Source organism: Mytilus californianus, unplaced genomic scaffold (assembly GCF_021869535.1).
Source record: "Mytilus californianus isolate M0D057914Y unplaced genomic scaffold, xbMytCali1.0.p SCAF_1, whole genome shotgun sequence".
Classification (NCBI taxonomy): Eukaryota; Metazoa; Mollusca; class Bivalvia; order Mytilida; family Mytilidae; genus Mytilus; species Mytilus californianus.
In genome coordinates this window covers 130,008,060-130,020,726 of record NW_026262581.1, presented here as the reverse complement: position 1 = coordinate 130,020,726, position 12,667 = coordinate 130,008,060, and the positions used below count along the sequence as shown (strand labels likewise).

General features: G+C 32.9%; 1 protein-coding gene across 4 annotated transcripts in view; it reads right to left on the bottom strand.

The window, feature by feature from the left end:
• Positions 1-9,529: 9,529 nt before the first annotated feature.
• LOC127713648 (pyrokinin-1 receptor-like) overlaps positions 9,530-12,667 on the bottom strand; it is a 58,140-nt gene continuing 55,002 nt past the window's right edge. For all 4 annotated transcript variants that reach the window (XM_052219804.1, XM_052219805.1, XM_052219803.1 and 1 more), the window contains exon 3: positions 9,530-10,335. In XM_052219804.1, coding sequence (XP_052075764.1) covers positions 9,767-10,335 — 569 coding nt within the window. In that variant the 3' untranslated portion in view covers positions 9,530-9,766. The remainder of the gene's footprint in view (positions 10,336-12,667) is intronic.

Below are 12,667 nucleotides of genomic sequence, written 5' to 3'. Positions count from 1 at the left end.
AAACAAATTCGGGTTACAAACTAAAACTGAGGGAAACACATCAAATGTAAGAGAAGAACAAAGACACAACAGAAACACTAAAATGCAACACACACAGAAACGAACTATAAGATAACAATAGTCATTTTCCTGACTTGGTACAGGACATTTTAAGAAAAAATGGTGGGTTGAACCTGGTTTTGTGGCTAGCCAAACCTCCCGCTTTAATGGCAATGTTAAATATAACACTAAAATGACAACATTACATGACAAGACTACAATACAAATAAATGGAAGAACATACAGGACAGAGAAAAACACACAAATAAACAATACAATAGTACATTACGACAAGCTAATAGTTATCAAAGGTGCCAGGCCTAAAGATGAAGAGCATTGATGACCCAAAATTCAAAAAAAGGATTACTTTGATTCAGAAAGCCTCCAAATAATAAAGGATATCATCGAGTTCTTTATTGATTCTTTATTAGGTCTTTTTATAGTTCAAACGAGTGAATAAGAACGAAATGTCAAATATAAATCCGTATATACTCCTGTTATTACCTCACCGTGATACACCTACATACCATCTTTAATTTCCCTCTGTCAAAACCTAACAAACACCTACAACTAACTGAGTTGCACTACGGTTGCTGTCATAGAACTTTATTTCTTCTTCTTGACACATTTTGTTTAGATTTTAAACAACTTCCACTAATTGAAGGAGAAGGACTCGCCTTTTTCGTGCGTTGAAGTTTCCTTTCCTCTATAACCTTGTCTTTTACATTTTATTTTGCATTGATTTCTGTTTACGACTTCCGATAATTCCCCAGAGGATCAACAGCTGTATAAGTAGTTTCTGTTTGCCCATTTTCATGTTCAAATTTGAACAAAAAACGTCGAGTCTTTTGGCTTTGTCTTCGAATTTTCTGACAACATAATTTTGCAGACGTCTGTTTTAAGGCTTGTTTGAATTTTAAAGACATAACACTATATAATATAGGGTTAATTGTACAACTACAGAAGTAGCAGACCCCGGAAGAATAAAAGAGTATCCGATAGACAACGAGTAGAAATGGCGACCACGTTTCTATGTTTGATTTCTTCAAACGTTCCATATGAAAAGGTGCCAAGCAAACAAAAAAATCCAACAACAAATGGCACTGAAAAGAGAGGAAGCACACATTATTGCTGTTAAAAATATTCTAGATTATACCATATTTTCTCTTTTACAGTTCAATCTGCATGAATACCATCAGATTTGTTGAAAATTCTTCTTATCCTTTAAATGTTAAGCTTCAATGAAGATACTTAAGAATGACATTTTCTATTTGGTGACACAGATTTTCATTACTATCTATAATTAATTTCTTGAAAATAGTCTTATCAGGATGAAAGAGAAGCTTAATTGACTTTAATTCTAAGTAAATTTGTAGATATATTTATTTTCTTTTCATTCCATATCAGGCTTCCCAATTAGGAACTTTAATTTCTATGAAGCAACAGTCCAGCAGCGTCTGTATATGGAGTAAATATCTCCCAATTGATACAATATCCAAGAGCTTGCATTTCCTATCTGGGTTTCCCTGATAGACGATTGCTGCGTACAAGAAAACTATTGGACCAAGAGTTCCAAGTGGTGAAGTTGAAATCATTCCTTTGAAAATTTTACAGACGCTTTTACGAGTTGGGTGACCGTTATGACATATCCCTCACGACACTTACCAAAGAGGAAATCCTGGATAATCATAGGTCTGTTCTATGTTCCTTTGGAATTTCAACCAAAGATGAAGATCTGGATCTTCCATCACTGTATTGGATACCTAAACTACATGAGTGTCCTTACAAACAACGGTATATTGCTGGGTCTTTCAAGTGCTCCACGAAACCTCTTTCTAAATTATTAACATCTATTTGATCAGCAATCAAAGCCGGGCTCCAAAGTTATTGTGAAACTGCCTATTCTAGAGGTGGCGTGAATCAGATGTGGATACTAAAAAAATCCAAAGATCTTTTAGAGTACATACAATCTAAGACTCTCTCATTTGCAATAGTATTAAAACATTTGACTTTTCTACACTTTACACAAGTATTCCCCATTCCAAACTAAAAGACAAATTGAAAGAGTTGGTATAACTTTGTTTCATTAAAAAGAATGGCGAACGTAGATACAAGTATCTTGTCTTGGGGAGGGATAAATCCTACTTTGTAAAGAATCACTCTGATTCAAACAAAAAATTCTCTGAAACTGACATTATCAATATGCTTGATTTCTTGATTGACAACATATTTGTTACGTTTGGAGGACGTGTTTTTCAACAGACTGTCGGAATTCCAATGGGAACCAATTGTGCCCCTCTTCTTGCCGACTTGTTTTTTTATTATTATGAGGCCGACTTCATACAGGAACTTCTTAGGAAGAAAGATAAGAAGTTAGCAATATCCTTTAACTTTACGTTCCGCTATATAGATGATGTTCTCTCACTAAATAATACAAAATTTGGTGACTATGTTGAACGAATCTATCCCATCGAACTAGAGATAAAGGATACTACAGATACAGTTAAGTCTGCCTCATATCTTGACTTACATCTAGAAATTGACAATGAGGGTCGGTTGAAAACAAAACTTTACGACAAAAGAGATGATTTCAGCTTCCCAATTGTGAACTTTCCATTTCTATGTAGCAACATTCCAGCAGCGCCTGCGTACGGAGTATATATCTCCCAGTTGATACGATATTCCCGGGCTTGTATTTCCTATCATGATTTCCTTGATAGAGGATTGCTGCTCACAAGGAAGCTATTGAACCAAGAGTTCCAAATGGTGAAGTTGAAATCATCCCTTCGTAAATTTTACGGACGCCATCACGAGTTGGTTGACCGTTATAGAATAACCGTTTCACAGATGATATCGGATATGTTCCTTATGTGGTAACTTCAATACCCTTCCCTTTTCACGAATGTGACCTACCGAATTAGACTATTTACCGGATTTGTAAAAACATAAGCAACACGACGGGTGCCACATGTGGAGCAGGATCTGCTTACCCTTCCGGAGCACCTGAGATCACCCCCAGTTTTTGGTGGGGTTCGTGTTGCTTAGTCTTTAGTTTTCTATGTTGTGTCATCTGTACTATAATTTGTCTGTTTGTCTTTTTATTTTTGGCCATGGCGTTGTCAGTTTATTTTCGATCTGTGAGTCTGACTGTCCCTCTGGTATCTTTCGTCCCTCTTTTATGGAATATCTGTTTTACAGATAACGACGGGTATGTTCCTATCGTTGTAACCTCAATCCCGTCCTCTTTTCCTCGAATGTGACCTACCAAATAAGACCTATCATCGGGTTTGTACTTACATAAACAACACGACGGGTGCAACATGTGAAGCAGCTTTCCATTCCGGAGCATATGCGATCACCCCCGGTTTTCGGTAGGGTTCGTGTTGCTCAGTCTTTGGTATGTCTATATTGGGTTTTGTGTACTGATGTGTGTCTTTTCGTCGTTTTTCGTTTTTTATCTATGAATTTGAATATCCTTTGGTTGCCTCTCTTTAATGTTAACAAGGCAATTTCTTGTTTTATTACTAAAATGATTTTCAAAAGCATTAAAACAGATAACTCCTCATTTAAAATCCAACTTTGTAATGGTTAAAACGCAATTATTGATTGCTGGTTGTTTAACGAACGTCGTGTGGTAAATAGTGCACTTATATTTAGGACTAAACGAAAATTTATTTACTTATTTAATCAAGCAATGGAATAAGCTGGTTGAAGCTTATATTATCATTAATAATCTACCATGCATATAAATATGTGCTGATGATGCAATCTTTAACCTCTTGTAAGTGTCTGTCTCATCGAATAAGTAATTTGTATCACTTTTACAAAATATTGTTTCAAATTACCTAATCATCTAATATTTTAGATACATTATTAGTTACATTTTTAGGAGAAAATATTGGTTGTGGAAAGATTTGTCTTCGTTCTGTCAGATGGTTACATTTGTGTAGTCAACGCAAAATATAGATGTTTATAGTCGCACTTGTTATGTAACAGTTGATTCTGTGTAAGCGGGTTTTACATGTTCAATTTCATTGATAACATCATCAAATAACACGATTTTAAATAAAACATTCACTGCCTAATGGAGAAGGTGTGCTTAGGGTCCTCTTTAAGCAAAATTTAAAGTACATGTATATCAAAATCATTTGATTTTTGTGTAAAAATAATTGGTAGGTCTGTTTGAAGGATTCATCGAGATGAAAAGATGGCATACATGTTGTTTTCTTTAAAATTAGCAAAAATAGTTTTTTTTAACATATTTGTGAGCGGGAAATATATTCAGCGCATGTACGAACCAATTATATATTGATAAGAGTTGGTTTTTTTATATAGACAATCTGTAATATTGGTTCTCTCATTTTCTCTATATTTGCGGGTCGAATAGCCATTTATCAATCTCATATTTACCATGGCCTTGTTGTTGCCTGTTTTCTGAGACTTTTTTTTTGTCCTTTTTGTATCTTATCTCCCTTTTACATTTATTGTGACGTCATGAATCCTGAACTTTTTTCAACTCCAAAATGGCGATGAAAAACCCGAGGGTCAATCCAAAACCATACATCGAAGAAGTACAAGACCATTATCAAAAGAAAAGAGACAAACAAACAACAGAATAAAAAATTTTCAAAATATTTTCGGAAAGAATATTTAAAGTATTTATAACCTTTGTTTGATTGCTACATTGTAAACAGCAACCCTTTATTAAAAAAGCAAGCTCTAGGAGATAATATAACTGATGGACGAGTATGAATATCTGTGATCATATGTCAGCTTCATTTCCTAGCTCTACATGTTTGGGAGAAGAAAAAAAAGTTCAGTCTTTTCACATTATGTAATATGATTCAAAATAAGGCCCTTAGACATGAAACCCTGAAAACAAAAATGCATTTTTTATATCGTCCATGTACCTTTGAAGTATGTGCCTATAAACCAGGACAGTGCTTCATATGGCTGGAGCAAATGTGTAAGTTCTGATATGGTGACATGCAGTGAAATCAATTGTTGTCAGTATAATGGAATTCTATGCGACTGTCATACAAGTGAGAGGTTTAGCTAGCTATAAAACCAGGTTTAATCCACCATTTTCTACATAAAGAAATGCCTGTACAAAGTCAGGAATATGACAGTTATTTTCCATTCGTTAGATGTGTTTGAGATTTTGACTTTGCCATTTTATAAAGGACTTTCCGTTTTGAATTTCCCTTGGAGTTCGGTATTTTTTTTATTTTACTTTTTGCTGTAAGTATTGACCATTATCATGTTACCCCGGTGATAAATGACTTTATTTTACCAAAACCAGAAATGTTTAGTGCTATATCAGATAATTTTGAGTTATAAATGGTCAACATTTTGGTTTTTTAAAGGCAGAAGGACATAATTTAAGGGATTCCAGAGGCCAAATTTTAAGAAACAGTTTATTCATACTATGTAAATTAAAGTTTCAGAATATTGCATAAAAGTCATATTTTTGCATTTAATTCTTGCACTATATATCTTGAAATTGACAAGGTGATTTTCAGCTTTTTAGTTGCATAAATATGATCAACGTCATAAAAGAATCAGTTTTATTTTTTCAGTAAGTAGTTATTCATCTAATTGTAGAGGTTTGACGTTGGTAATTTGTGTCGTATTAGTTTGTATAACAATAAGATGGATGAAATAAACAAAAAAGAAAATGAAAATAAAACACGATAATATTCTAAGATATTTCAGTACCGAATATGATCCCCTTTTAATAAACAAGTTGTGCTCATGGCGCAGTGAATGTTCAGGCTTTGAGAAATATTTGATTTTCCCTTTGATCGACAACTTATTCAATACTCCAAAAAGGGAACCAATACAACCAATTGACTAGTAAAGCTTCATGTTGTCAATGGAATTTTAATTTGTTAAATACAAAAGATAAAATTAAATAGACGGTACCACATCATCTGTACATCGATGCCAAGTATTGTCCTCGAATGTTACTGTTTTGATTCTGTCGTGTTCCTATAAGAATTAAACGAAATAAACCTTTGTATTCGAAAATGATTATGTACATGCTTATTTCGAAAAAAAATGACGTCTTTTTTGTGGTAGTTTCAAGTACATATTTGGATATTGGTGAATAAAAAAGTGCGTTTTATAATGAACTAACTTGTGTTTTACAATTATATTTGCAAATGCATACCTATATTGTAGCATACAAAAAGAAAGGCTGATATTAAAAGAAGCAACGACAAAAAAGAGTGTTGAAATAAAACTCATATAAACATTTCCATGTTGATATAATTTTAAATTAAATCTGCAACTTAGCAGTTTGCTTGGTCACACAGTTTATGGCACTAAACTGTGTGTTGGAAAAGGCAGCCAACGAATATACTAATTTTCTACAAACTACATATGCAATTATTTCAAGAAAGGATTTCAAGAAACGTATAATCAAAACGTCTCTCGTCGTCCAATAATTTAATACCAGACATACCACAAACAACAAATGTCAATCATAACAATACAGAGTCAGGATATTCTGATTTCGTAGAGCATGTCAATGACATGATAGTATTTAATTTGTGCTACATTCATTACCCCATGAGCTCCAAGAGATTCAGTGGCTCGAGGCAAGGTACAGTCGATTCAGATATTAATCAACTAGGAATGTTATTTTCCCTGTCTACGGTATGTGGTTTTCGCCGGGAATTCCGACTTCCTCCACCAATAAAAACTGGCCGCCGTGATGTTACCAAAAAAGGCAAAGTGTGCTAAAGAGGCGTTAAACACCAACAATCAAACCTAAGCTCCCTGAGATTCAGTAACTGTTCCAAATATTAAGTGTTCGAATGACCTGGTGGTATTTAACTTGTGTTACACCGCTTCCCTCCTAAACTCTTTGAGATTCAAAAGCTTTTTCTCAGAAATTGAGGGTAAAATCACTGGTAATAAATATTTTCATACACATAGCACTTAAATGACCCGATGGTATTTAACTTTCTATACACCCTTTCCCATAAGCTTACTGAGATTCAGTAGCTATTTTCACGATAAATCTTCATTTAGTTGCAGTTTATTAATAAGAATAGGCAATATTCAAATTTCTCCTCATCTGAAACCTTTAAAAGTTTTATATTAATGCAGAATGAGAGACATGATACAAATAATTTTATGGCACCGAAATAACAGCATATTTTGGGGGTTTGAGGAATATTTGACAATCAGTTCTTTTAAACAGCGAAATGTCATATATTTTATCGTTTGTTTTTGAGACATTATATATTTGTATCCTTTATTTTTTGGGAATAGAAATTTGTTGTATTAGAAAATGCAGGTATTGTGCTCAAGAAGAGGGACATACGAACATTTTATGAATCCTTGCGGTCATTTGAACATTTTTTTGGGACAAATTGAATACTAATTAATATCCTATCCCTTAAAATGCAAACACAAACAGACAAAAATAAAATATTGCATTTTGTAAAAATATTTCCTTTCTCCATTTGAACTGTACACGTATACCTAACAACAAAATTATTTTCATTAACCTGTGTTTAAAGTAATTGCAAATGGCTGATATTTTTGTTCAAGCATATTTTTTTCTTAAATTGTTTAACATTTCACAGCGGTATAACATGTTACTTTAATTATTCTTCCCTTAGTTTATTTATTTTGTATTTACATTGTATCATAGATCAAATTTATTTGTTCAGTGTATGTTCACTGGTGTTAATATGTCTTTTGATTGAGTTAAGCCATTTCAATTGATATTTTATAGTGTGTCTTTCTATGTTGTGATGTTACACTATTGTTTCAGATAAGGGTGAAGGTTTGGTACCATTAAAACGTTTAAACCCGCTGCAATTGTTTGAACTTGTCCTAAGTCAGGAATCTGATGTTCAGTAGTTGTCGTTTGTTGGTGTGGTTCATAAGTGTTTCTCGTTTCTAGTTTTTTATATAGATTAGACCGTTGGTTTTCCCGTTTGAATGGTTTTACACTAGTAATTTTTGGGGCCCTTTATAGCTTGCTGTTCGGTGTGAGCCAAGGCTCCGTGTTGAAGACCGTACTTTGACCTATAATGTTTACTTTTATAAATTTTGACTTGGATGGAGAGTTGTCTCATTGGCACTCATACCACATCTTCTTATATCTATAAACATAAAAGAAGAAACTCAACGGAAATGCCGGCTTATAAAGAAAGGAGCCCATCTAAAAAAAGAAAATATCTTTACATGCTTTAATAGGATATCCCATTTTTGCAGTTTTAAAAACTATCCCCAAAAGGATGAAGCTACCTCTATGTAAAGAAAAAATTGAAACGTTCCTCCTGAAATTTAATACTTCTAACATTTTGACACTTGAATTTTGCCAATACACTCTCTTTGTTTTTCAAAGTTTTATGATCCACAGACACAACAGTGAACAAGAGATTAATAAACATATGCATATTTGCAAAACCTAATCATGCATAGCAGGATATGCTTACCTTGTAGATGCACCAGATCAGGCTCCGTTTGGAATTCATGCGATTACTGAACCACGTTATTATCTTGTTTGTTTTTTTTTTTTCAAAATGTATTTTCGAGTTTTTTCAGCCAATAAACTTTGTAACTGAAGAAATCTTCCAGAGGCAAAGTTGACCTTTGATGTTTATCGCTGTTCTTTTTATAACCTTATTGGATCGATGCTCATAAATGTTTTATATCTTGAGCTTTCCGCGACATGTGCAATGTTGTTATTCTTTGACCTCAAACAAAATTTTTTAAATGAAACCCCTGTGTATTGGGCCATTCATTATTCCTCCCTTTTTTAAGCTTTAAAAAGGTGTTTGTGTTGATTTTTATTCTGCGTCATTTTGTTTTGACGTATCGGTGTTCTGTTGGTTTGTTTTCTTCATATCAACATATTCTCTTGCATAATTTGATATACCGTTGTTCTTTCCTCCCCTGCATGATTCAATATTTTTGTCCTGCAACACCATAACTGAAGTCTCTTCTAATGGACTGTAAATGTGTTATTTAAAAAAAAAATAAGTATCTAAAATAATTATAGGCAATAAAGTAATCATGCAGTTTTGAACATTAATGCCACACAGTTTTCGATATAAAGCAAACCTTTACGTTAAAGTAAAATAAAAATATCTTCATCTGGTTTTCTTAAGCTCAATTGTAATTATTCAAATTCCGATATCTTATCTATTAATAGTATTATCCTGTTCGTTTATCTGGCTGTATTGTAAAAATATATCATAGAGGAAATGAACAGGATTGAGTCTAAGTGTATGGACATAAGATATCCATTTTTTTTTCATCCACTGTTTTTTTAAACAGATTATCTGTTCATGATAGTGTTTTTCTTTTGTACTTTTGCATCATTAGCGTTTATTTTTTACAATTTTATGTCTGCCGTTAATTTGAAAGCATGTCTATGCTCTAATGATTTGCATTACTTTTGTCAATCAGTATCGGACATCAAGCGTAGGCGATAACATAAACCCTTTAATGTGATCACAAAAACTTTCATTAGAAGAGATAATAAGCTTTTTATTAAAAAAAACGGATTACTTTAATTCAGAAAGCCTCCACATAATTGTCCAGGAAATCTTTGGAGTTCTTTGTTGATTCCTAATTAAGTCTTTTTATAATTCAAACGAGTGAATAAGAACGAAATGTCAAATATAAATCCCTATTTACTCCTGTTAATACCGCACCGTTACACACCTACATAACATCTTTATTTACCCTCTGTCAATACCTAACAAACACCTACAACTAACTGAGATGTGTTACGGTTGCTGTCATAGCACTTAATTTGAAATAAAACTTTTTCTATTTCTTCTTCTTGACACATTTCATCCGTAGATTTTAAACTACTTCCGCTAATTGACGGAGAAGGGCTAGCCTTTTTCGTGCGTTGAAGTTTCCTTTCTTCTGCAACCTTGTCTTTTACAATTTTTTGCATTGATTTCTTCTTACAACTTCCGATAATTCCCAGAGGACCAACGGTTGTATAACTAGTTTCTGTTTGTCCATTTTTATGTACAAATTTGTACGAAAATCGTCGTGTCTTTCGGCTTTGTCTTGGAATCTTCTGACAACATGATTTTGCAAACGTCTGTTTTAAGGCTTGTCTGAATTTTAACGACATAATACTATATAGTATTGGATTAATTGTACAACTACAGAAGTAGCAGACCCCGGATGAATAAAAGAGTATCCGATAGACTCGTAATAAAAATGGCGACCACGATTCTATGTTTGATGTCACCAAACGCTCTACATGAAAAGGTGCCCAGCAGACAAAAAATCCGACAACCACTGCCACTGAAAAAGAGGAAAAAAGATTATAGTTGCAATCTTTGCTATGGACTATACCTTGATTTTATGGCATGTTTGTTTTTTTTTTATAATTTTCTCTCTTACAGTTCAACCTTCATCTAAACCATCAGATGTGTTGAAAATAATTCATATTCTGATAATGAAAGGTGAAATCTGTTATCTGATTACTCAGATTTTTATTTTTCTCCATCCCGGAATGAAAAGGAAGCTCTAATTTTTACATTAAACGTCAGTAGATTTGTTTGTGAATCTATTTTTATTGTAGTCTACAAGATGATTTTTTCTGTTGATATTTAAACAATCAAATCTAATTAATTTTCTTATACGGGTTTCACATTCCTATCGACTGATTGTTCACTTATTTGTCAAATGCGAAATCGGAATTAAAAGCCCTGAATCAATGTTAATCCTCCTTGCCCTAGTCACACACAACTGTCTCAAGCGTTAAAGAAAGTACATTCGGAAAATATTGTTCTTTTACATAGACAATGGCAATATATCCCGAAAAATTGGAGAGAGAATCATGCATCTTCAAATCAGGACTTAACTAACTTAACTTAGTAATTACCACCTAAAGAATATCCCTGCATGGTTTATTTCTTTGCAATGTATCTGTTCTTGAAAATAAAATCTTAATCTTATTTCATATAATGTTTAAATATAAACTTTGACCAACGTTAGCGGTCATTTTTTATTTCTAACCCAAAGTAACAATGAAAATGAACATATTTGTATAGTTGGTTCCAGTTGATTAACGGTTCTTGAGAAGTTGTTTAAAATTCAGCCAATCAGAAACTAAAAGAGACCAAGGCGGCCTAAAAACTGGGAATAGACCTGGAAAGAATCATTTCTGAGAAGTTTAGTTACATTCTATCTCTCAAGTATAAAATGAATAGGTGTAATGTTAACAGGCTTGGACGACAAAATACGGAAATGGGATCAGGTTAAAAAAAAATCGATATGATATTTGCTCTTTACGGTCACAAAATAATGTCTTTTAAGTCAAATATGTTACAGAACTGTAATACATGCATGGTGAGTCTTTTATATATTTGAACATGTCAGATACAGACTTTTAATTACTTAAAACCTTTACTAAATTCTTTCTTAGATAAAAAGATTTAGTTTGGAAGTTTGGCTGTACTTGTAGAAAACTTATTACAAACGGGATATAGATATAAGAAGATGTGGTATGAGTGCCAATGAGACAACTCTCCATCCAAGTCAAAATTTATAAAAGTAAACCAATATAGGTCAAAGTACGGTCTTCAACACGGAGCCTTGGCTCACACCGACCAGCAAGCTATAAAGGGCCCCAAAAATTACTAGTGTAAAACCATTCAAACGGGAAAACCAACGGTCTAATCTATATAAAAAACGAGAAACGAGAAACACTTATGAACCACATCAACAAACGACAACTACTGAACATCAGATTCCTGACTTAGGACAGATGCAAACAATTGCAGCGGGTTTAAACGTTTTAATGGTACCAAACCTTCACCCTTATCTGAAACAATAGTGTAACATCACAACATAGAAAGACACGCTATAAATTATCAATTGAAATGGCTTAACTCAATCAAAAGACATAGTAACACCAGTGAACATACACTGAACAAATAAATTTGATCTATGATACAATGTAAATACAAAATAAATAAACTAAGGGAAGAATAATTAAAGTAACATGTTATACCGCTGTGAAATGTTAAACAATTTGAGAAAAACAATATGCTTGAACAAAAATATCAGCCATTTGCAATTACTTTAAACACAAGTAAATGAAAATAATTTTGTTGTTAGGTATACGTGTACAGTTCAAATGGAGAAAGGAAATATTTATTTTTACGGCGATATTGTTTACCGAGCCCGTACATTTAGATACGATACGGGTAAACTTATCGATCCTTTAAATAAACTTATTCTAAAAGGTTATCAATCAACACTGTTATTTGATCTTTGAATAATGTTTTTATCGATATAAATATTGATTTTTGTTATTAATAAATTAAAACCAACTAAATATTATTGTTATACACATATATACGTTCACGGTCCGACAATCTATCCATACCTATATTTTGACATTGCACAATGTCATGTTTTTCTATGATCGTTAATGACGTCTTTACATTAAATCCATTTGAAAATGGATGTGTACTGATTGATATTTAACTAGCTTTTGAACTAGCTTTTAGTAACTGCGAAAACTCTCAGATCTGTACTTTTTGTCTTTTGTGTTTTGTTAGTTGTTTTTTTTTCGCTGTGTATCGATCCGATGAGTTAATTCCTTTTCAAATGATTTTTTAAGCTT